The sequence below is a fragment of the Diabrotica virgifera genome, chromosome 4, assembly GCF_917563875.1.
Source record: "Diabrotica virgifera virgifera chromosome 4, PGI_DIABVI_V3a".
Classification (NCBI taxonomy): Eukaryota; Metazoa; Arthropoda; class Insecta; order Coleoptera; family Chrysomelidae; genus Diabrotica; species Diabrotica virgifera.
The window spans coordinates 247,378,929-247,402,081 of record NC_065446.1 but is presented as its reverse complement, the minus strand read 5'-3'; the positions used below and the strand labels follow the sequence as shown (position 1 = coordinate 247,402,081).

At 34.2% G+C, this 23,153-nt stretch overlaps 1 protein-coding gene across 1 annotated transcript in view; it reads left to right on the top strand.

Annotated features, from left to right (window-relative positions):
- Nucleotides 1–16,399, top strand: part of LOC114334274 (uncharacterized) — a 28,220-nt gene extending 11,821 nt beyond the window's left edge. Inside the window, exons 4-8 of the mRNA XM_028284319.2 lie at nt 811–1,004; nt 1,841–1,958; nt 2,059–2,234; nt 10,883–11,102; nt 16,099–16,399. Coding sequence (XP_028140120.2) covers nt 811–1,004; nt 1,841–1,958; nt 2,059–2,234; nt 10,883–11,102; nt 16,099–16,277 — 887 coding nt within the window. The 3' untranslated portion in view covers nt 16,278–16,399. The remainder of the gene's footprint in view (nt 1–810; nt 1,005–1,840; nt 1,959–2,058; nt 2,235–10,882; nt 11,103–16,098) is intronic.
- Nucleotides 16,400–23,153: the final 6,754 nt, after the last annotated feature.

The following is a 23,153-nucleotide window of genomic DNA, read 5'->3' as shown; positions in this document are numbered from 1 at the left end:
CAAACAGATTTCTTATTACGTTAACGAGGTACTCCCATAATATGTACTATCATAATCCAGAGGCATCCCATTTTACTGAATCGAAAGCCTTTGCGTAATCTATCAAACAAAACAGCATTGGTATTAATATTGTATTCCCTCGCTTTTTCTTTTTCTGTAAAAAAAAATAAATAATACAGTGAAACTCCGATAAGTCGGCCCCCGATAACTCGGAGGTCCGGCTAACCCGGGCCGATTTTCATCAGACAAACATTTCAACAATAAAAATGTATGTAATATAATATTTGGGAGATAATGTGTATTTGTGTAATTTGAACTATATGATAGTAAAAATGACTAATGGCAAACGACGGCGGCAGAGCAGAACGACGTTCATTGTCTGGGTTTATCGGAAACAACAGGCACCTGCTGTAGTATTTCTTATTTATTTCAAACTGTCTTAGCATTGTTTAAAAAAGACTAAGCCTATTTAAAAAATTGTTTTTTAAACAATGGTCTTAGTTTATCACTGTTCTTAAATAACATAACATCGTTCCGATTTTGACTGTATTGTATGTAGTACAGTCTTGTATTGTTCGTTTCCGTTTGCTTAGGTTTGTGTTTGCGTGTTTTTAATAATTCAGATATTTCATGTTATTTCAATTATAACGGAGTTTATTTGTAAGTATACCGTGTTTTATTAATTTTTACCATATTCTCCGGCTAACCCGGATTTTCGATAACCCTGATCTCTGCGGTCCCGGTTAATCCGAGTTATCGAGGTTCCACTGTAATATGTTTTTGTAAAACTCAACATGTTATTTGTTGTAGAGGAAGAAAGTACAATTAGTTCAAACTGCTATTATACCTCTCTTACACCACACGCGTTAATAATAATGGAAGATTTGTCAGAAAGTGGTTACAACATGCTCTCCAGACAGCTTGGATTTAATCTTGAAATATCAATAAAGGTCATGGAGAAAATGGCAAAATTGCATGCGGGGTCTATTCTTGCATACAAGAAGGTAAACATTTTTCCAAGTAGTTTTTTTAATGGCATGGACTTTATGTCATTCAGCCAGATTTTTTTTCCAAGTAGTTAAATAATTCGATTTTTTTCTACTTGCTTTCTATCTAATAGTTATGTTACTGTGTGGCATTCTCTGTTGAATGCAAACTACTTATTTATGTCATTTAAAATGTATAAACATTTTCAATTCCGTTGCAACCCGAAAACGCAACAGCATTGTATTCTAGTCCAATCAGAGAGTGCAGCAAGCGTCTATACCGGTTTCGTGACTTTTTTGCCCCTCGTCAGTAGACACATAATATGCTCTTCGCTCTGACTGAACCAGGATACGCCGTCGTGTGTAGTATCGGATTGCAATGAACGAAATGGCTGGGATGCCGTAGCAACATCTGCTAACGTATTTTTAAAGTTTTTATTATATGAAAAGTATTATATGTATTTGTATGCAGTGATGAGCGCGCTAATAACCGGCAAAATAGCACAAAAAATGGAACACGTATTAAATTGTGAGATAAAAAGAAATGAAACTAGTCGAGCTGGGAGATTTAGCGATATTAACTTATAAAGTTACATTATATTGATTGTTTCCCACCTTTAGACGTATCCCACGAGTTTGGCAAATACCACTGTCACAGTGACAGTTTTAGTTGACATACTCCTCTGATACGTGTAAAGGTGGGAAATAATCAATATAATGTAAATTTATAGAATATTATCGCTAAATTTCCCAACTCCACTAGTTTCATTTCTTTTTATCTCACAACTTAATACGTTTTCTATCTTTTGTGCTATTTTGCCGGTTATTAGCGCGTTCATCACTGTATTTCACAGAATCCAGGTGTAATGAAAAGCTACAGTACAGGGTTACACAACGATGCTGACGAATTGGTTAGAAAATGGGTAAAGAACGGATTCTCAGCCCTTGCCGATGCATGTTTAACTTGGCCAGGTAATACATTATAGAGTTCGCAATAGTTCGAATACTGCTTTTGAAACATTTATGTTAGGTATGTTTTTAAGAAGGTTCCTTTGTTGATTTTCTTTTCAAGGTTTTGAGCAGTACGGACAAAAATTGAAAATGCTAGGTGACCAAGCAATGGAGAGAGGGTTTCAGGCTAGCAAAAGAAAACCAGGAGGTTTCCATGTCCTTAATCACGGAGATACATGGGTGAACAATATTTTGATAAAATTTGGTCTCGATAAAAGTGTTGCAGATGTCAAATTTGTAAGTTAAAGACAATAATTTAAAATTTGTTTCTACTAGATATCAATCATTTTTTAATTACACAGAAGGTACTTCACTGAGTTTGTGGGAACGGACAGACCAAAAAGATAAGTTTTAGAGGAAAGTTTTATGAAGTGAATCTCGAAATGGATTGAAGGTTAGGGTACAATTACGACTTAATTCTTGGGGATACAGAAAAAGGGGTCGACCAAATTAAATGTAGTAGAAATCCCTTCTTCTTCTTATTTAACTGCTTTGTCCTCCCAGAATATTGGCGATCAGTTGCATGATCTTTACTTTATCCGCTGCTGACTGAAATAGTGTCGTGGTGCTCACTCCATACCACTGGCGGAGGTTCCTAAGCCAGGATGTTTTTCTGCGTCCGGGGCCGCGCTTCCTCTCTATCTTTCCTCGGATAATTACATGTAGCATTTCAAGAAGAAATCTCTTAAGAAGAGCAAATACTGAGAGAGAATTGTACAACTTGATCAAGGTATGAAAAATTGGATACCTGTACCATATCCTGAGAGGGGAACATACGCAATCCCTCAATTAATCATCCAAGGAAAGCTTGAGGGCAAGAGAGGAGTAGGTTGCAAACAAAGTTCGTGGCTACGCAATATAAAGAACTGGACAGGCGAGCTTTTGCATGCCGCAAAAGACAGATGTCTGATCTTAACATAATTCACCAATGCAGTTCTTCCCTGATTACACGTTTGGTTCTATTTTCAATGTTAGCTTCTTTTTTCATTATACATCCTTGTTTCCTTTAAGTTTATTTTATGTCCTGTGTTTATAACATGTACTAGGGATGATGTCTTCTACTTTCATTCGATGATATTTCGGTGTTCTTCTCGTCTATCCTGTATTCTTCCATTGGTCTGTTCGATGTACAATCTCTCATATAGTCCTCACAAGGGATCTTGTATACTTCTTGGTTTGTCACAATGTCACAACATTGTCACAATGTTGTCAGCATATCTCAAATGACTCAGTCAGCATATCTTCAAATGACGACATTGTAATATTCGCTACAAGTTTCGAATAATTACAGACCAGGATGACGCAATTATTTCAAGCTTCGGAAAAAGTAGGTCTTAAAATGAACTTGGAAAAAACAAAAGTAATGACAAATACACCGAATATCAGAAAAATAACGTTGAACGACATAAATTTAGAAACAGTAAGCGAATACATCTATCTGGGACAGATAATGAAAGTCAACAAAGCAAATCAAACTGCCGAAATTACCGGAAGAATAAAGTTAGCGTGGGAAGGATTTGGAAAACTGAGTTGGATCTTGAAAAACACTAAAGGTGAACAATATTTGAAAACCAAAGTTTACGATCAGTGTATCCTCCCTATACTCACATATGGTTCACAGACTTGGACACTCTATCTATCTATTGCCCTTCATTTGTCCAAAGTTGAACGTTGGTCTCCCCCTTACTTTTACACCCTTCTTGGTTAAGTGCTAATCCTGTCCATTGGTCCCTGCGTATCTTTTTATTTCATCCGACCATCTCATCTGTGATCTACCCTTTCCTCTTTTATGGTCCCAAGGTCTCCAGTGGGTGATCGCTTCATTCCATCTTCCGTCTCTTTGTCTGCTGTTGTGTCCTGCAAATTTCCATTTGACAGTAGCTGCATGTTTGTTCACGTCTTTCACTTGCACTATTGGTAGCGGGTATGAATAGTCCTATTCAGAGAAACTGAATCAATCCTTGCCTACCGCAGATGCTAGGAGTTTCCTGACCCGGGGAGCTAGTACCTGTTAAGGGCCTCTTGCCTAGGGTTACAGGTGAAGTCCACAGGCAAAGCTGGAGGACATGGCAGCCCTTGCTTTTGACGTTGGTATAAAAGACTGTCATAGGGCAGCAGTTATGCCAGTACTAGATCGAGACTACCGAAGAATTACGTCCTCATAGGCTCGATACTAGGTAATCACAGGCGGTAATTAACATTGATTTACCCGACTGTGATGCTGCGAACTCACCAACCTGCATGGCAAGCGTGGTGTTTTAATGCCAATTACCCCCCTTAAAATGGCGAATTTTTAAAAGAAAGAGTACTTCAGGTGGGTAGTGCAAATAAGTGGACACTCACCAAGGCCAATACGGATAAAATAGTAAAGGCACAAAGTGTCTAAAAGTGTCCACCGAAATACAAAGATGAGAATCTATAAAACTTTAATTCGACCAATAACATGCTATGGCAGTGAAGCCTGGGTCCTGAGAGAAACATCCAAAAACAAACTCGACACATTCGAAATGAAAGTACTGAGGAGAATACTAGGACCTGTGAGGGAAAACGGAATCTTCAGAAGTCAATACAATAACAAGCTTTATCAACTTTATAAGGAAACACCTCTGTCAGACTTCATTAGAATACAAAGATTGCAATGGGCCGGACATATGATAAGAATGGGAGAGGATAGGCTACCAAAAAGAGCATTGAATGCTAGAATGCAGGGAAAGAGACCGGTTGGAAAGCCAAGAAAGCGCTGGGAAAACACAGTAAACACCGACGCACGAGCCCTTTTAGGAGTCCGTATATGAAGAAGAGCAGCCACAGACAAGCAAGGATGGAGGCATAAAATAAAGGAGCCCAAGGCTCAATTTGGGCTGTAGTGCCGTAGAAGAAGAATAAGTAAAGGCACAAAGAGCGATGGAAAGATCAATGCTCGGGGTAAGAGCTATAGACAAAAAAAAAACAAATGTAATAGAAGCAAAACCAAAGTAAACGACGCAGGAGGACATGCTGCCAATTAAAATGGAGCTTCGCAGAATACACTGCCCGACTGAAAGATAAAAGATGGAATCACGAAATACAACAATGGAGACCATGGTTAGGATGGAGAAGCAGAGGAATGCCACAAATGAGATGGGCTGATGACATTAAGAAGATTGGAGGACACAACTGGAAGCAAGTGGCGCAAAGTAGAAAACACTGGATTGAATTGGGGGAGGCCTATGTCCAAAGTTGGATTAGTTAAGGCTGAATAAGAGTATGGTCACTATCGGTGTTAAATATAGTCTTTATTTTGTCTTTTACTAAAACTACTGATTTTATTTGTCTTGTCCTTTCTATAGGGCAGACTTTTTCTCCAATTGGTGTATCTTCCTCTACTTGACCTCTCTTCAGGAAAGGGCCAATCACAATCTTCAGGGCAAATCACAAGAAGCGCTGACAAGTATCTGTCTAAACGTCGTAAAAGAAAGGAACATAACTAGTGAACTCAACAATTTTCACATATGTGAGACAGTGAAACGAAAGAGACAATGAAAACCCTTTGAAGAATCGATGGTAACTAAATACACACAGAGATGCAAGGTGGAGAACGTTAGTAACTGGATAAAAAACAGAGGCGTAGAATGGAACGGCGATATGTCGAATGAAAGCAAATAGAGTAGTAAAGACAGTGAGAGACGGTTTACCAATAGGAAGGCAATTATTGGGAATATGTACTTCGAAAACGATGGAACGACACCTTACTGGGGGCATATTGAAATTATAGGCAGAATCATGTTTACACAAAAAGAAGGAGAAGAAAAAGAAATAAGAAAATGATGGTACAGTAATAGTGTGTATTGTATTTTGTCAAGTACTTACTATTATTTAAATACGAGTAAAGAATCACGACCCCCATTGTACATATTTTGATAGATAAATAGATAAATATGTACCGTAAATATTTACTGTAGATATGGATACAAAAAATATATCCATAAAACTTGATTGATCAAATAACTGTTTCCTGATGAGGTGGTAAAATTGCCTATTATAATATTTTTTACAACAGTCTTAACCTTTATTATGGAGGATAGATTTGTGTAGATAGGAAATCGTTTATGTTTGCCGATATTATATGAGCCGGAACATATCAAATACAGACCGAACATAATTATGTACAACAATTAATAAGTGATAAGGAAATTGACAAATATAGTCAAGTCATCTTTTTTGTTTTTAATTAGGCAAATAAACATCAACAAACCAATAACTTTAGAACCATACAGGACGTATAGTCCATTTCCTCACGGTTTTTGCTACGTATTTAAAAAAACCGCTTGTATAAACATGCAATTTGGAATACACGACGTAGCTAACATGTCAAAGAAAAAAGTGATATTGCGCCGATGTGTGCTTTTGCCCTGGAGTGAGTTTCATCCCTTCTCGGGGTTGAAAAAACATACGTTTAAAATATGTCCGGAAAAGGATAAAATGACTAATTCTAAGCAACTTTTGTTCTACAGAGTTTTTTCATTAAGTCAATATTTTTCGAGTTATTTGGGAGTAAATAAGTATGTTCATTTTTTAACAAACATTTAACATTTTAAACGTTTTAAACATTTTAACATGTTTACATGTTGACAAAACAAAACATGCTACAACAGAGTTGTAACTAATGAAAAGTAAGTTCTTATTCGTCAAATTCCAAATCGAAGATTTCAACGTGAAATAAATTGTAAAACTCATTACAACTTTTTAAAAGTGTTTAAAGAAAACTTTAATTTTGTTTTTTAAAAAAGTTTAGATCAAAAGTAAGCAAGTTAGGTTCAAAATCAAGTTTTTCCCTTTTTTTTGGCAAAAAACCCTATTTTTTGGTAAAAAAATGGTACAAATCATCCTCTAATTAGTATCCCAAATGTAATTAATCGTTACCTCTTCACACAAAAAAGGACCAACTTTATTTTGAGCGTAACTTGCTGACTTTTGATGCTATAAACTTTTTTAAAATACAAAAATGAAGCTTTTTTTCAAGATTTTAAAAAAATTATGATGAGTTTTCCCCGAAAAGTGCTTCATTTTCTGGCTATTTCGCGTTGAAATATTCGATTTTGAATTTGAGGAATATGAATCTATTATTTTAGCTACAACTGTGCTTCTACTGAGTCTACAGATTTCATACATATACCATTTTTTCACTTTTTTATAAGTTATATTTTTGTTAATATTTTTTTCGAAAGAACTTACTTTTATAAAATACTTATCTTTCGATAAAATATAAAAATGAACATAATCACTCGCAAATAACTCGAAAAGTAGGTATTAACTCTATAAATCAAAAGTTGCTTAGAATTACTCAGTTTATCTATTTCCGGACTTATTTTGAAAGTATGTTTTTTCACCCCCGAGAAGAGGTGAAACTCATCCCCGAGGCAAAAGCACACATCGGCGGACTATTACTTTTTTCTTTGACATGTTAGCTATATTTACGCCAAATTTCATATCAATCCAAACGGTTGCTTAAAATCCAGAGGTTTTGCAATATTTTAGCGTGAGTGAATGGACTATTATCCAGTTTTTATTTGGATTGACAGCATAAAGTGAAAAACAAAAAAATGTCAGGTTGAATCAGGTAGTAAGTTAAATATTTGTAGATGCATAAATACCAACTAACGAAATAAGGACAATGTATAATGATGCAAAACATGAAAGGCTTGACATATTTAAATAAGAAGAGATCTGGCAATAAACTTATGTTTATTTCGTCGACTAAAGGTGCTTCTAAACGAGCAATCTTTTTACTGCAATATGTGGCTCCACCACTGGCAATGATGGCCCTGCCATTTATGACAACATTGAATGCGGCAGATGGCTTAGCAATATAAGGAGTGCCCCAAAATTCAGGCAAGATTTGAATTTGCCACAATTTGTAGATAACGTAAATTAAGTGTTGGCACAAAAATAACAGTTTTACATTAGGGTGAATAAAGATGGAGCGTTACACGAGAGGAAACTAATAAAACAAGGAAGTGAATCAAGGAAGTGAAAATATAGTATGTCAAAGTGTGTAAAGAGTATTTTTCTTTAGCTAAGCGCTTTCGACAAAATTGTCATCATCGGTGCTAATGGTCAATAGAAGATGTAAAAATATCACTACTTAAGGTCACATATGCGTGAGCATCTTAATAGTATCTAGCTGCAATACAATATATTATGTATAATTACGTATGCTTGTGCAGTATATTTGTCCTCCGTACAGCCCCAAACAGAAAAAAAAAACAGGAAAAAACGTCTACGCAAACGTTAAAAACACACTAAAACCTTTTTCATGGCGTGGGTGGATTACTCAACCATTATGGCCAGGAGAGATAGCTGGCTAAGACTTAGATTGCGGACCAAATTAATGAAAGTTTGGCTGCCACAGTCAGAAAATTTCGTACAAACTATGATCAGAATATTGATGTATGTTCGTCAACTGTTCTTCTTTTAGTGCCTATTCGTTTCGAATATTGGCGATCATTCTGGCTATAATTATTTTATTAACTGATGCATTAATTAGATTAGTTGTCGTGGAGAACCATTTCCTCGGGTTCTTTAACCATGATATTCTTCTTCTCTAAATTCCTCGCTTTTCGAATACTTTGCCTTAAAGGATTACCTTCAGTAATCTGTATTTAGTGCCGTTTCTCATTATGTCTCCGAGATATTCTAGTAATTCTATTCGTCAACTGTGAATAGAGTAATTGAAGAGTAAAGGAGAAAAACAAAGAATGTCACTTTTTCATGAATTTTGGCTTTTCTTGCCATGTGGTAGCAAAAATTGAGTACTATCGACTAGACTATCGATTCAAAACAATAACCAGAAAGATCAGTCAATATAAATTTTCTAAAGCTGGGTACTCACTTGAGCACGAATACGCATGAGGCAAGATGAGGCCGCACCAAATACCTCGAGTCGGAAAAAATGTATGAGGACACGCTCCCGCATGAGGCTTGCCGCAGCAATGATCCATTTATTCGTCCTGAGGCAGCGAATATGTCGAATGTTTTTGTAATTATTTATAAATTATTAAAAACTAAATAACGTAAACAGCAGAGACGTATATGGTAGTCTCAATTTTATTTAAAAAGAAGAGGCGTGAATAATATTAATACTTCGTTTTTGTTAAACGACCTGTTAGCTGATGACACTGACAAGTTTCATAACTTCACGACAATGTCCCAAGAAGATTTTAATTTTATTTTGGATGGCATAAGAAACATAATAAATAAGTAAAAATATACAAAATTTAGAAAAGCTATTCTACTATTCCATATTTTTATATTTATCAATAACTTCTAAACATAACTCTTGGCTCCATTCCATTTTTATAGGTAAAGGACATCGCACACATCTTATGGAAAATATGATGTCACTCAAATTCAATAAAATTTATACCAATAGAATCGTTTTAAATTAACGATCAAATCTTATCATTGCGCCAACTCTATTTTCAAAAATAAGAGCAGAAATTGATATAAATAAATCTGAAATCAAATGGGTAGGTACACAAGTTAGAGAGAGAAAAAATATTTTAAAATACCCAGATTTTCGGTACTCCATAAATCAGCGGATTAGTTTCACGAATCCGCTTAGGCCCAGCGGGATTTAAGCTGTTATGAATAGCACTCAAAGCAATAATGATTGTAAACTAACATTTATGGACTCCAAAAATGTGATTTCGATAAACTTTAATTGCAATTTGCGCCGTAATTAATCATAATTAAGAGTTGGCGCAATGATAAGAATTAATCGTTATATTAAAACGAATCTAATCGTATAAATTTTATTGAATTTGAGTGACATTATATTTTCCATAAGATGTGTGCGATGTCCTTTATAAATTTGTCTTAAATTTTTAAGTGTATAACTTTACAAAAGGATGAATATTTCAAGATAAGAAATAAAATTTAATAAAATCCAAATCTTTTAACACCGTTTTGTAAATTATATAGGCTACATTCATTGCTTGCACGGTCTGTTTACAACTGAAAAATCGAAACGCAACCGCATGTCTTAAAAATACTTAAAAACGTCCACACTGAGGCACAAGTCCCTTTGATGGACCGACAAGAGATGGATCGCTCCGAGGCGTGCGGCGAACGAATTTGAGCATATTTTCCGCGCCTCGGATGACGTCCTCACTTACTGCCTCGTACGGCCTCGGCTTGCCTCATGCGCGTTCGTGCTCAAGTGAGTACCCAGCTTAAGAATTTGTATCCAGGCGAAGGACCAGGATTGTCCGCACGCCACTGAACAAAAATATGTATGTTAGCAGTTTTTTGATGCATTATTAAATTAATAAATTGATATAGATTAATATTATATGAAGATTATAGCATAAGAATTGCTAGAATTCTGCTAAGAATCTCCTAAGTAATTTTTAGATAGCATAGGAATTAAACCTTTATTGGTGTTTATCTCAATATGTATAAAATGTGACATTCCTTATTGTCCCATGTACTCTTCAATTGAAATTTTCAGGAAACTGGATCAATGTTAGTGATGCTAAACACTCTGGTCGTCCAAAGCCAAGCCACTCAAATGCCAATATCGAAATATTAATAATATAATGAAAGTTAGTTAATGAAAGTTAGTACTGCATAAAAATGAAAATGCGCAATAACTACCTCTTAAAATCCGAAACGAAGCATTTGTGGACATACGTTTACCTAGCAACCTCTCATTATTTGTTTATCTAGAATCACCCCCTAAAGTTTCCCGCCCTCATTTAGTAGCAACCTGTATATTCAGCTTATGTTTCATTTCGGTTCAGAGGTGATCCACCATCCCCATAGGTACGTTTCTGTCTCTCCAGACGTCTTTAGTAACATTCTCATTATCATTTCTCTTTATAACGTGTAGATGTATTTTTTAGATTGATTTTCAAATGGCCATTTTTACAAGTCCAGCAATTGATCTTCATTTTTATATATCATCGAGTCCTGACACAAACGTCAAATTGGACCATTTAGATCTACTGTTAGATATATATTATTCCCATTTAATTGTCAATTTATCAAGATTGCAGTATACTCTCAATAAAGTACCTACCAGAGAAGAATTCCTTAAAGACGTTTATGATAGAAGCTTTTTCGGTAAGTTATAAAAATATCATAAAAACATTAAAAAAGTGGTAAATTAAGCGATACTGTAGATTAGAACGAAGTTTCATAATATGTTTTCTGTCAACGAGAAGTCTAAGATCCGAAAATCTAAAGACTTCTTACGTTGTAACCAAAAATTCTGGTGACAACCTGAATCCGAGACTTCTACAATTTAGAACCCGTCAATTTATCTAGGTAAAGATAACACATTTTTTGTTCCAATTTTCTAGTATTGAAAAGTTCTATCTTTATCTAGAGAAATTGATGGGAAATCTGAAATGCATATTTTAGATTTCCCCATGGCTATTCATTTACAGTAGACTCCCGTAAGTTCGGCCTCGGCTAGTTGTCTCCGCTTAGTCCGGCCGGCTCTCTGCCTGCAGTGGCCACCAATTTTTCTGTAAGATTTTGAAAATATCATCAGTGACCAAAACTTGAGCCCAAAGCAAATAGACAACGTCAACGAAACTGGGTAAAATTTTAAACTTCTACCCAGAAAGACCTTTACCACCCCACAAGAATCACCTGCTGCAGGGTTTAAAGTCAGCAAAAAGATGATAACGGTCACCTTGTGTTCAAATGCTTCGGGTATCCACAATGACACCTATTTTTCATTAGCATAGCAGCAAAATAGGGACCGTTTAATTACATAAACATGGAAACTCTCCCAGTGTATTATCGGTCGCAGAAATCAGCATGGACGGACACATATTTGTTAAGGGAATGATTCGTCTACGAATTTGTTCCCAAAGTGCAAAAACATTTGACAAAATTAAAACTGCCCAGCAAAGCACTTCTACTTCCTGACAACGCGCCTTCTCACCAGGAAGATATTCAGTGTGACGATGAAAAAGAAATTAAACTGCTGTTTATGCCACTCAGTGTATCCAGTCTTCAATAGCCGATGGACCAAGGGGCGATTGAGTGCTTCAAGAGGAAGTATCGCCGAAAACTGCTTTCTGAAGTTCTTTCCAAATTGGAGGCTGATGACAACTTAGACCTAGAAATACTGAAGTCAGTTAATTTGAAGGATTTTGTGTATACGTCGGCCAAGGCATATGACGAAATACTACTGTCGACTTTTGTATAGTCTTGGAAAAAACTTTGGCCAAATATAGAAGATAAGATTGACCAAGCAAACACAACAGCACATGAACCATGCAACATTCTTGTTAACGCACCTGATGCTTGACAATGCAGCTTATTGCACGACGTTCGGCAACTACCGAACTGTGGTCTTATTGTTGAAGAAGATGTTTTGGTGTGGATCAACTTTGAAAAGGACCTACATAACCAGGTTGAATGACGACGAAATCGCCGAGTGTGTCATTCGGCAGGAAAATGAGAAGAATAGCGACGCAAATGCTGCTGAGAAAGTGTTTAAGAAGCCAAACCAGTAATGTACAGTAACAAATTTAAATTTTATTAGACCTACAGTTCTGTAAGTGTTGTTTTGTAGTGTTTTTGTATTCTTCTGTTTTTTCATATGTGTTAAATATATGGCAGAGTATTCCACTGTGTTGTATTCTAAAGAATGTGCAAGTGTTTTGTGCTTGCTAGATCCTTACAAACATACAAACAATAAATGTGCATTTTTTAGATAAGCATCGGTTAGTTCCGCCACTTTTAAGTTCGGCCTAGGGTCCAGTCCCGAGGTGGCCGAACTTACGGGAGTCTACTGTATTGTCCTGATGCCTTGAAAATTGTAGAAGGCTCGGATTCAGGTTGTATCTCAGAATTTTGGTTCCAACGTAAAAAGACTTTAACCTTTCGGATCTTAGACTTCTCGTTGTTTTAAATAGATGTCGCTATTGCGTTTATTTGCAATAATAGTAGTAAGTTATTTTGTTTACTAGCCAGTTGGGTTTAGTTTTGATTTAGGGCACATCACAGACCGTACTGATGATTCCAAAAGGAAGAAACGTACGTAAATGGTTAGTGGTTTGCTTAGAAACAGAAGTAAATCTTAACTGTCTTTCAATATACAGTGCGGTGGAATAAGTGTTGCCCCCCATGTTAACTTGTTTATTTTAAGAATATAAGTAAAACGCTCGGACAGGTCGATTTTTAAACTAATCATAGTATATCATAGCATCAACGTTTCGAACTTTACGCGATCCCTCTTCAGGTGACAGGCATAACTTTGATTTTTTTAAACAGTAAAGTACATCATGTGACACCTCATTTAACAGCTTTTAAAATACTGATTTCAAAAATGTATAATACTTTAATCCATTTTGAGATCGCAGTCCCAAAATTTTGGTCGGACTCTTTTTAAACGCATTTTTTTTTTCGAATTCTGAGAAATTAATAAGTATTTTTGAAAAATTTAAACGCAGAATAAAAGATTAGATTATTACTGAGGGCTGAAAGTCCCTTAGAATAAACAAAAAGTTTCTTTTGAATGATATATTTGAAATTAAAAATCACACTAAATTTTCTCTTTTTTCCACCACTGTGACTTATTAAAATGAACATTATAGGAGTTCTCAGGGACTTTGGACCATCGAAAATACTGTAATATTTCATTCTGCGTTTAAATTTTTTTAAAAATATTTACTAGTTTTTTCAGGATTCGAAAAAAATGATTGCATTTAGAAATAATTCGACCGAAATTTTGCGCCTACGCTCTCAAACAGGATTAAAGTATTATACATTTTTGAACTCAGTATTTTAAGAGCTTTTAAATGAGGTGTCACATGATGTACTTTCCCATTTAAAAAAATCAAAATTATGGCTGTCACCTGAAGAGGGATTGCGTAAAGTTCGAAACGTTGATGCTATAATATACTATGGTTAGTTTAAAAATCGATAACAGGGGGCAACACTTATTCCACCGTACTGTATTTTCTGTATTTTTAAATTGTAAATAATATTTTTCAAAAAGAATAAACTAGTTTTATTATTTATTTGTCATTTTTTTTATTTACGACTTTTTTATAATCATATTCATATATGTATTATTTACAAAGTTTATTTATTTATTTTTATTTAACATGTTTTTAAAACAAATATTAACAATACTTAATATCCAACATACGCCTCCAACTATCTCTTTCCTTGGCTGCTCTCCTCCAGTCATCCACCCTCAATATCTCTTTAGCATCGGTTCTAACTTCGTCTATCCACCTCTTCCTTGGCCTTACTGCTGGTCGACGTCCCTCCATATTTCCACTAAGCCTTCTACTAAGTGTTCTGTTATTACCAAAGAACCTCAGCGTTTTACTATAGAGAAAAAGCAATACAACGCCAGCATAAAAGCTGCACTTAAAAAATAATATTTTTCTCCACAAATTTTTACATAAGTTTAAGTTCTTTGAAAAAATGATTTTTAAATTACGAATTACAAAACGAATTACAAAACGGTTTTTTTTTATAAAAATAGCTCTCACTTTTCGAAGTATATCACTTCAATTTCTAGTGTTCTTTTGAACTCTTCAGGAGCTTCGATAATGAGTCTAACTCATAAAATAATTTTTTCAACCCTCACATTTGTACCACAATTAGCTCGGCAAACCTTTTTGCGTCTTTTCCTTTTGAAGAATTCTCCATTCTAATTCATTTTGCGCTTTCTTTATCTAATTTTTAATTTTTAAAATTGCAATATTTTTTCACACTATACTCGGTGCAGAGTACAAAATGATAGCGGTTTAGATGGGTAAACTGTTAATGCAGTAGTGGAATAGATTCCTAGCATCGCCCAATGGCTTGGTTAAGCATTTGGTTTACAGTTTACTTCACTTCATCTTTCTTCGTTAGAGGTCGTAAAAGGCATACCCCAGGAACCAAATAACGTTTACAAAACGTTGAAAAGACGTCATTATTATCACCAAACCACGTCAGTTTGTCACGTTTTTTCGACGTCGAAAGTCACGTGAATATGTCACACCATAACTGACATCATTTTTATCACGTTTTAAATATGTGATATAAAAAACGTAGTTTTTATGTCGTTTTTTTAGATTATTTTTCATTTTATGATTTTAAAAATACACAATAATAATTATTCGTATGGGCATTGTTGGTATTGCAATTTTTCATTTAACTTTTTTAAATTTAGCTTATAGGCTAAAAGTAAAACCAAATGCTTAGAATTACAATACCCTCTATGCAACATTATAGAATTTTCACTTTTTATATAGGTATATGAGTATAGGTATTTACTGTTGTTCTGAAGCTATTTCCTTGTGGCATTTTTATGATTAACTATTTATATGGGAAATAAGCCACAATTAAAATGAAAAAAATGATTTTATTAACGTTTCGACGCCCAAATCGGGTGTCGTTGTCAAAATATAAAATAGTAGTATAAAATAGTAATTTGGCGAAACGTTAATAACATTTTTTTTTTCAATTTAATTGTGGCTTATTTCCCATATAAATAGTTAAATATACTTACTGTGTCAAAATTAAAACAACATATAAACTAATAAATAATTTATTAACAAATTAATTTAATTAAACTCGATAAGACATAATTAGTTCATTAACAGAAAATATTCACCAAAACAAAACATATAACCTCAAATCGTTTTCAAAAAGAACTATTGCATTAAACTAACTCACTTGAGAAAAACGAATAAAAATCTCTTAATTAACACGTTTCTTTAACTAAATATCTAAATAAAAAGTCTTATTTTAATACCACACAAAGCACGTAAACAATGGGCGAAAAAGACGTTTATACGACGTAATGTTCAAACACGTGTATATATTCAACAAAAAGCTGACGTTTCCTCGACGTTATTGACGTCAGTTGGTTGCCTGGGACGTTGGTATAATATTTCAATAGATTTACCAATCAATCGGTGCGTTTTGATTCAGTTCAGTCTCCTTACAAAGCCTCCTTGATAACGGGTAAACCTAGAAACAGGTGCCAGAGGATGTGTCAATGCTTAAAAATTTGAATGAATGCTTGAAGTAGATAAAAAAGAGAAATATATAGTATTTGGGTTTTTTAAGGAATTTATTTTATGTGTTTTTTTAGGTTTAATGGTAGCTGTAACAGTGGTACCCTTTGTAAAAGCTGATAAAAGAGAAGATGGCATATTTGACAATATATTCATAGATACACCTTTTAGACATCATGTCTTTAACAACGATATCTATAGACAGCATATTCAATGTCTTCTGCCGTTCTATGATAACTTTGGTATTTTAGATTAGATTAAATTGCAATGTTACAATGTGGTAGTCAAGAAATGTAAAATATTTAAATAAGATTTTTGTCTGTGTTTTTAGTTATAATAAATAAGTTTTTTCTCTATTTTTTAATAAAATTTATAAGTTAGATTACTAGATATTATTAGGTACGAAAATTACGAACTACATTGGTGTTGATCCAGGGTCTGAAGGGTACAAAGGTTGATGCATAGCATAGATAATCTCTTTAATATATTTACCGTCATCATCATCATCATCAAGGTACGACAGCCCTTAAGCTTCGACCATTAAGGCCGTGAAGACGGAATAGTAATATAAATGAAAAGTAGTGTGTGAAGTACCCACAGCTTGGTTAAATACTGATAAAGGGACATAAATATAAATTAGAAAATTTATTTAGTCTGTTTTCAGTCTTGTATAAGCTGTTTATGAAGATAATTCCATTGCGACTAACAACTAAACTGGATAGTTATCATTATCATATTTGGAAACAGGCAGGATTTAGAAAATGTTATAGCACCATAGATCATATTATATACCTATAGGTAAATACGACACCAAATCGAATTATCGAAGCTTAACCTAAAGGCTGATTAAAATAGAAGATGTCCTCATGGGCAGCGTTTGGTCGATTACAATCGGTTTTTAAATCAAACTTTTCAAATACATTAAAGGAAAAAACCTTCGATCAGTAGGTACGTAGGACATATGGAACTGAAACTTGGGCTTTTAACAACAGCATAGTCCATAAACTTCAAGTGACTCAGAGTGCTATGGAACGGAGAATGTTCAACATGAAGCTCAGTGGTCGCAAATCCAGTGAATAAATAAAACAGATGAGATTCAAAAGATTGCCACGTTAAAATGGAGCTGGGCAGAACTAGGAAGAATGGAAGACCACCGTTGGATGAAGCGAAATACCAAGGGAAAGTAAGAGAAGTAGAGACACACCTCAAAAAGGATGGACTGATGAGATTAAGCGAATGACTGACCACGAATGGATACAAAAAACAACGAACAGAAGTGAATGGACACATCTAACGGAGACTTATATCCGATGGTGGACGGAATAGCTCTTGATGATGATAATGATGATGATGATGATAATGATAATGATGATCATTTTGATGACCTTTACCGACCAGAAAAAAATAAGTGTACTTTTAAATTGACTACGAAAATATTTTTTTAAAAAAAGTATTTATTAAACAGTCCTTACAAAATATATAACAATACTTTAACAAAGATAAACAACTTATAACTAGTGATCAGCTGGTTGCTTCACCCAATAACCCCATGGGGCAAAATAATCGTGTCCACTGTGCTCTGATGGTCCTCTGTATACTTTAATTTGCACCCTTCCATGATGATCTAAAAATCAATAAAACCTTTTAGGTAAGCAAAGTCATAAAATATTTTTGTATTCCGAATATTGCACAATAATTATTATTTATAAATACTTAAAAACGTTTTATCTTAGGTAAAGTCATATTAACACAAATAGATAATCAAGGAAATATAATATCTAATCAAGGAAGTCAATTAACTAAATGTTTGATGTTTCGATGTCCACTTCGAAAATCGTTCACAAAAAAAATATTCCAAATATTTCTGGGAAGATTTTATAACCTAGCTTTGTTATAAACCAAGATTTGATTAATGTCTTTTCAATATATATATATATACACCGTTTTTTCGGTGTCAACGCCTCCTGTAGGGATCTTCGGAGGAGTATCACTAAGTCGTAAGCCCTTATCCCTTGCCGTACCGCTCCCCTATAGGCCGATCAGACGCCAGTTTATTCCAGACCAAGTCGTAGACTCTATTGAATTTTATACTACGACGTTGGCCTTTTTATTTTTCTATTCACTGGCCGGGGCTCGAAACTCGATCGCATTACCACTAGAAAGGTATGACCGCTATATAAAAATAACATTTTTCTCGTGGCACATCCCCCTCCAGGCCGATTTTAATGATATACAAAGTTATAAACAGATGAAGATCAAAAATTGGTAAATTTTCGCTTTTTTCGTCTATTACTGAAAAGTGAAGCATTCTAAACAAATTTGAGAATCAAAAACACATAAATCATATAAAAAACTTCAATATGGCGTTCGCTGAATATGTCTATCCTTATTTGTTGCTTAGAAAATTGCAAATTAAGTCATACATTTTGAGATTTTATAAATGTTCATAACTTATGTAAACATTAAGTTAGAACCTTCTTATTACACGGAATACTAAGACTTCTTAGGCTTAAATTATATTTTAAATTTCAAAGCAATTGGTCAAATAGTTTAAAAGTTATTTAATTTGTTCATCCCAAATTAATTTTTTTTGCAACACTATAAGTGAGAAGATTATGAGGTTACAGTAATACTTCGGACAGTTTATGAAAGAAGAAAATTTATACTATTAACATAATTTAAAAAAAAATGACAAAACGTATTTTAAACAATGTAAAATTAGATTTTTTGCTTACTTATAAACAATTACAATAGCTTTTTAACCGTTACCCGTAGAAAAATTATTTTATCTACTCTATGTCATATTATGTATAAGTTTTTAGTTTGTGAAAACTGCCAATATAGATAGCAGTGCGTGAAGGATTTAAAGTGTGCGTGAAGTAACAATGTATTTTAAATGGGATTTACTTTTTCGCACTGTTTTAACCTTCGCGTTGTCATGGTGACAATCCTTAAGTTTCGCATTGTCATGGTCATGACAATATGAGCAATGAATTACAACAAAAGTTTTGACAGTTTTGTGGTTTGAAAGTAGTTAGAATTTTTAAATGCCAAAGTTCTAAAAATTGTAGAATAGAAATGAATTCCAGTGACGGAGAGTTACAGCTTTTTTTATTTGTTTACCCAAGTAGCAATTTTTCGACGCATTGGTTGTCAGTACAAACAAATGCACTGTCTACAACGTTGCCCGAGAGCATTTTCAGTTGTTTCGGCTAACGTTCCCTACCCCGACGGACATTACGATGTTACAACTCTGTAGTTATACCACAGTTATACGGGCAACTAATTTATTACCATTGTGACAACTACATATCACAGTTCAGTTTTTTCAACGTTTGCGACAACTTCTAGAGGAGAAAAAGAATTTACTTTATAACCTTATTTTTTTCTTATTATTATATATTTTATTTTGATGGAAATTTTCGATTTATTTAACAACCTGTTTATTTGTTTTTTTAGGCCCGGTCTTTTCGCCTCCGAATAACTATTTATTGGGAAGTTTATTCGGCAGATTACATGTAAATCTGTCAAATAAACTTCCGGATAACTTTTATTCGGAGGTGAAAAGACCGGGCCTAAATAGCTGGTTTCCATTCCATTGTTTTATCAGTAGATTTGAGATTTGATAACCTTAATCTTTGTATCTGCTTTGGTAGACAGGGTTGCCAGGTCAGTTTTTACTCTTTCAGTAGTTATTTGTTTTCACAAAATCAGTAGATTCTTTTTAGGCCATGTAAATACAGTAATACAGTGATATGCACATCCGTCCTAAATGTCCCAAGAGGAATTCCACAAAATTGGAAACCTAATTATTCCAAACCACCAACTGGTAATTACCATTTTTTAGCTAAAATCTACTAAATCAAAAACTAAAATATACTTAAGGATTTTTGGGATATATTTGGGATTTTTTATAATAAAAACAACAGCTAACTTAAGGGGATAGGCGCAAAATGTCGTCTGTTAAAATGTTCAATGTATTTTAAATGTTTTCATTTTTTGCGAATCCTTAGAAAACTAATATGTAAGTATTTTTTAAAAATTTAAACGCACAAAGAAAGATTACGTTATTACCGAGGACCGAAAGTCCCTGAAAACTTCTATAATGTTTATTACAGGGGTGAAAAAAAGAAAAAATTTAGTGTGACTTTTAATTCCAAATATCTCGTTCAAAAGAAACGTTTTGGTTTTTCTAAATAATGCAGTCTTTCATTCTGCGTTTAAATTTTTCAAAAATACTTATTACAGTTTCCTGATGATTCGAAAAAAATGGATCAAATTCTGTTGAAATATACCAAAAATCTACTAAAAAATATTGCCTACTAGAATCTTTTTAAAAATATCAAAAATCTACCAAAAAAGTAGAAATCTACTAAATGTGGCAACGCTGTTAATGAGAATGATACACTTTTGACACTGGTCACATGACCTCTGTCACCCAATAAGAGGGTGCGTTCTAAAATTGTTTTGATAGTCGGCGCGGCCGGGTTTGGTTGGCGATTGGACTTCTAAGTTGTCTTATCCGTCTAAGGTTGGTAATAAGGTATTTTTTTAGTAATATCGGTAATATTGTTTAATGCGCCATTTTGGTTTTACTTGAGATTTTTGGGATGTAAAGAAAATGAAAACACAGAATATAAAAAATGCAGGCATTTTCTGATACCTTTAAAAGCACCATCAATACATTACATTTATACAGAACATCTTTAACATAAATTTTGACTTTTATATTAAAATTTGATTTTTTAAATTTGCATATTTTTTATCAAAAATGTCATAAAAAAAGGAGCGCGTGTGTTTTTTAAAGGTGAAATATTTGACGGTAATCTGAGATGCGTTTATAAATTTCACACCAGGTAATAAGTCCTTTATGTATTTATATAAATTTAAATACCCAATACGATGTCAAAACAGTTTACTTGTTGGTTTTCGCATTCACCATACAGGTGTTAAAAATATAGGTAAAAAAACATAACTAGTCTGACTCCTCGAGCAACCATTGCACGCGCAGGTGCTTTTTATAGTCGCTTCAGTTGTCTTATGCAACGTTTACGAAACGATGTTGCTTAAACAGGAGGTTGCCTAGGCAACGTCAAGACAACTCAAAAATCGTCCACCAAATCAGTGCAGAATAGGGTCGTCTTCTAGGCAATAACAACGTTGTAAGAAAACGTTGCCACGCGGTAGACAACGTTGTCGCGTCGACAAATTGCTACTTGGGTATCGTAGATAAAATATTGTATGAAACTGTGCGTGAAGTACTTTTTGCGAACTTACGCGATTTATAGCACTCGCTCCGTTGTCGCTCGTGCTCTAAAAATCGCGTGCGTTCGCAAAAAGCATACTTCACGAACTGTTTCATAAATAACTATTTTTCTACGGCCGTGCTAAAAGAGCCACTTTCACGCACGCATTTCGTTTCCGAAAGTTGCACTTTCCCGCACGGCGTGCGGAAATAGTATATTGTGCAACAAGTGCAGAAAGGTACTAATTTCTCACGAGTTTGAAAAGTTGCGGTACGAGCGCAAGCGAGTGCCGCAATTCAAACGAGTGAGAAATTACCTTTCTGCACGTGTTTCACACTATACTTTTTCTACAAGCACAGTTTTTCCTAAAAATAAAAATCACAATTTCCAAACGACGATTAATTATAATAGGTACCTATGTGATAAATTTTAAACTGTATTTAATTAATACCTACTAATCAATTTAAATTCCTTATACCTAAATAAATTGCACAGAAATCAGTTAAAAAATTAATGCACTGCCTTAATTTGTTTAAATTTAAACAATAGGGCTTTTCATTCACAGTCATTTGTTTCGGGCTTCTGTCATGTGTCACGTAATATTAATATATCTGCGTCATACGTTATTGGTATATATCAATGATACAAACCAAAGACGTATGACGTAGATATATTATTATTATGTGACACATGACAGAAGCTCGAAACAAATGACAATCGATGAAAAGCCCTATTATTACACATTATCGACATTATATTTATGCAGTCACGGATTTACACAAAACCTACTTCATTCGACGTCTCTTGCACAGGTTGCTAAATCCTTATTGGTTATTTGATAATTATAAAATATTTAATAAGAATGAAATTGTAACATAAAACAGTTGTAACATCCATAATTTAGTTTCTATGCTATAGTTAAATATAATAAATGTCTTATAGGTTATATATTTGTCTAAAGTTTAACCACGGATGTAAACAGAATATAAGTAACGTTACTCAGAATGCGGTAGTCCACGGATGTAAACAGAATATAACGTTACTCAGAATGAGGTAGTCAACTGTGCAGAAAAGAACTTTGCGGCACAGAAACGTCACTTTGCGGCACAGAAACGTCACTTTTCTGCACACTAATGTCAAATTTCTTATACTGTGAGAAAATATCAAGTTTGCTAACATAAAACCGTGCAGAAAAGTGCACTTTGAATAGTGGTTGTAGAAAAAATAAAATACCTTGTAATATGGTATTATAACATAACGTGTGATCCAAAATTATTGTCACCATAGGTGGCTGTGAACGACAGAGATAGCTATACAGTGCATGTCTATTATTAATTCAGATATACTTTCCAGTTTACGTCAACTTTGACAGATACTTGTCAGTGTACGTACGTCAACTTAAAAAACACTATAATTGAACATAAAAAGTAGCAGAGGAAACAAAATTTTAACTTTATACGAATTAAAAGGTCTTGAGATTGGGTATCTTTTCAACGTGTTTTCAATCTTTATTCTTTGTTTGGAAAAGTGATCATAACAACACTGAATATAGCCGCAGTTGGCCGTGACGTCACACTCCGGCGGTCTTTCAGATTAAAACAAGACACACGTAATTTTTTGCACGGATAGCTTTGATCCCAATAATTGTGGATCGCTCGTTATTATAATACATATGCAATAAACTAATACAGGGTGTCCAGAAACTCTACCGACAAACGAAGACAGGAGATTTTCCAGATAATTTTAAGATAATTTAACCCAATTCACTTAGTCCGAAAATGCTTCCTAAGGGAGCTAGAGCTCTTTGAAGATGGCGTCTTGTAATTAGTTTTTCTTAAATACCTCCAGAACGCTTCTAGTTAGAAAAACGAAAATTAATACACGTA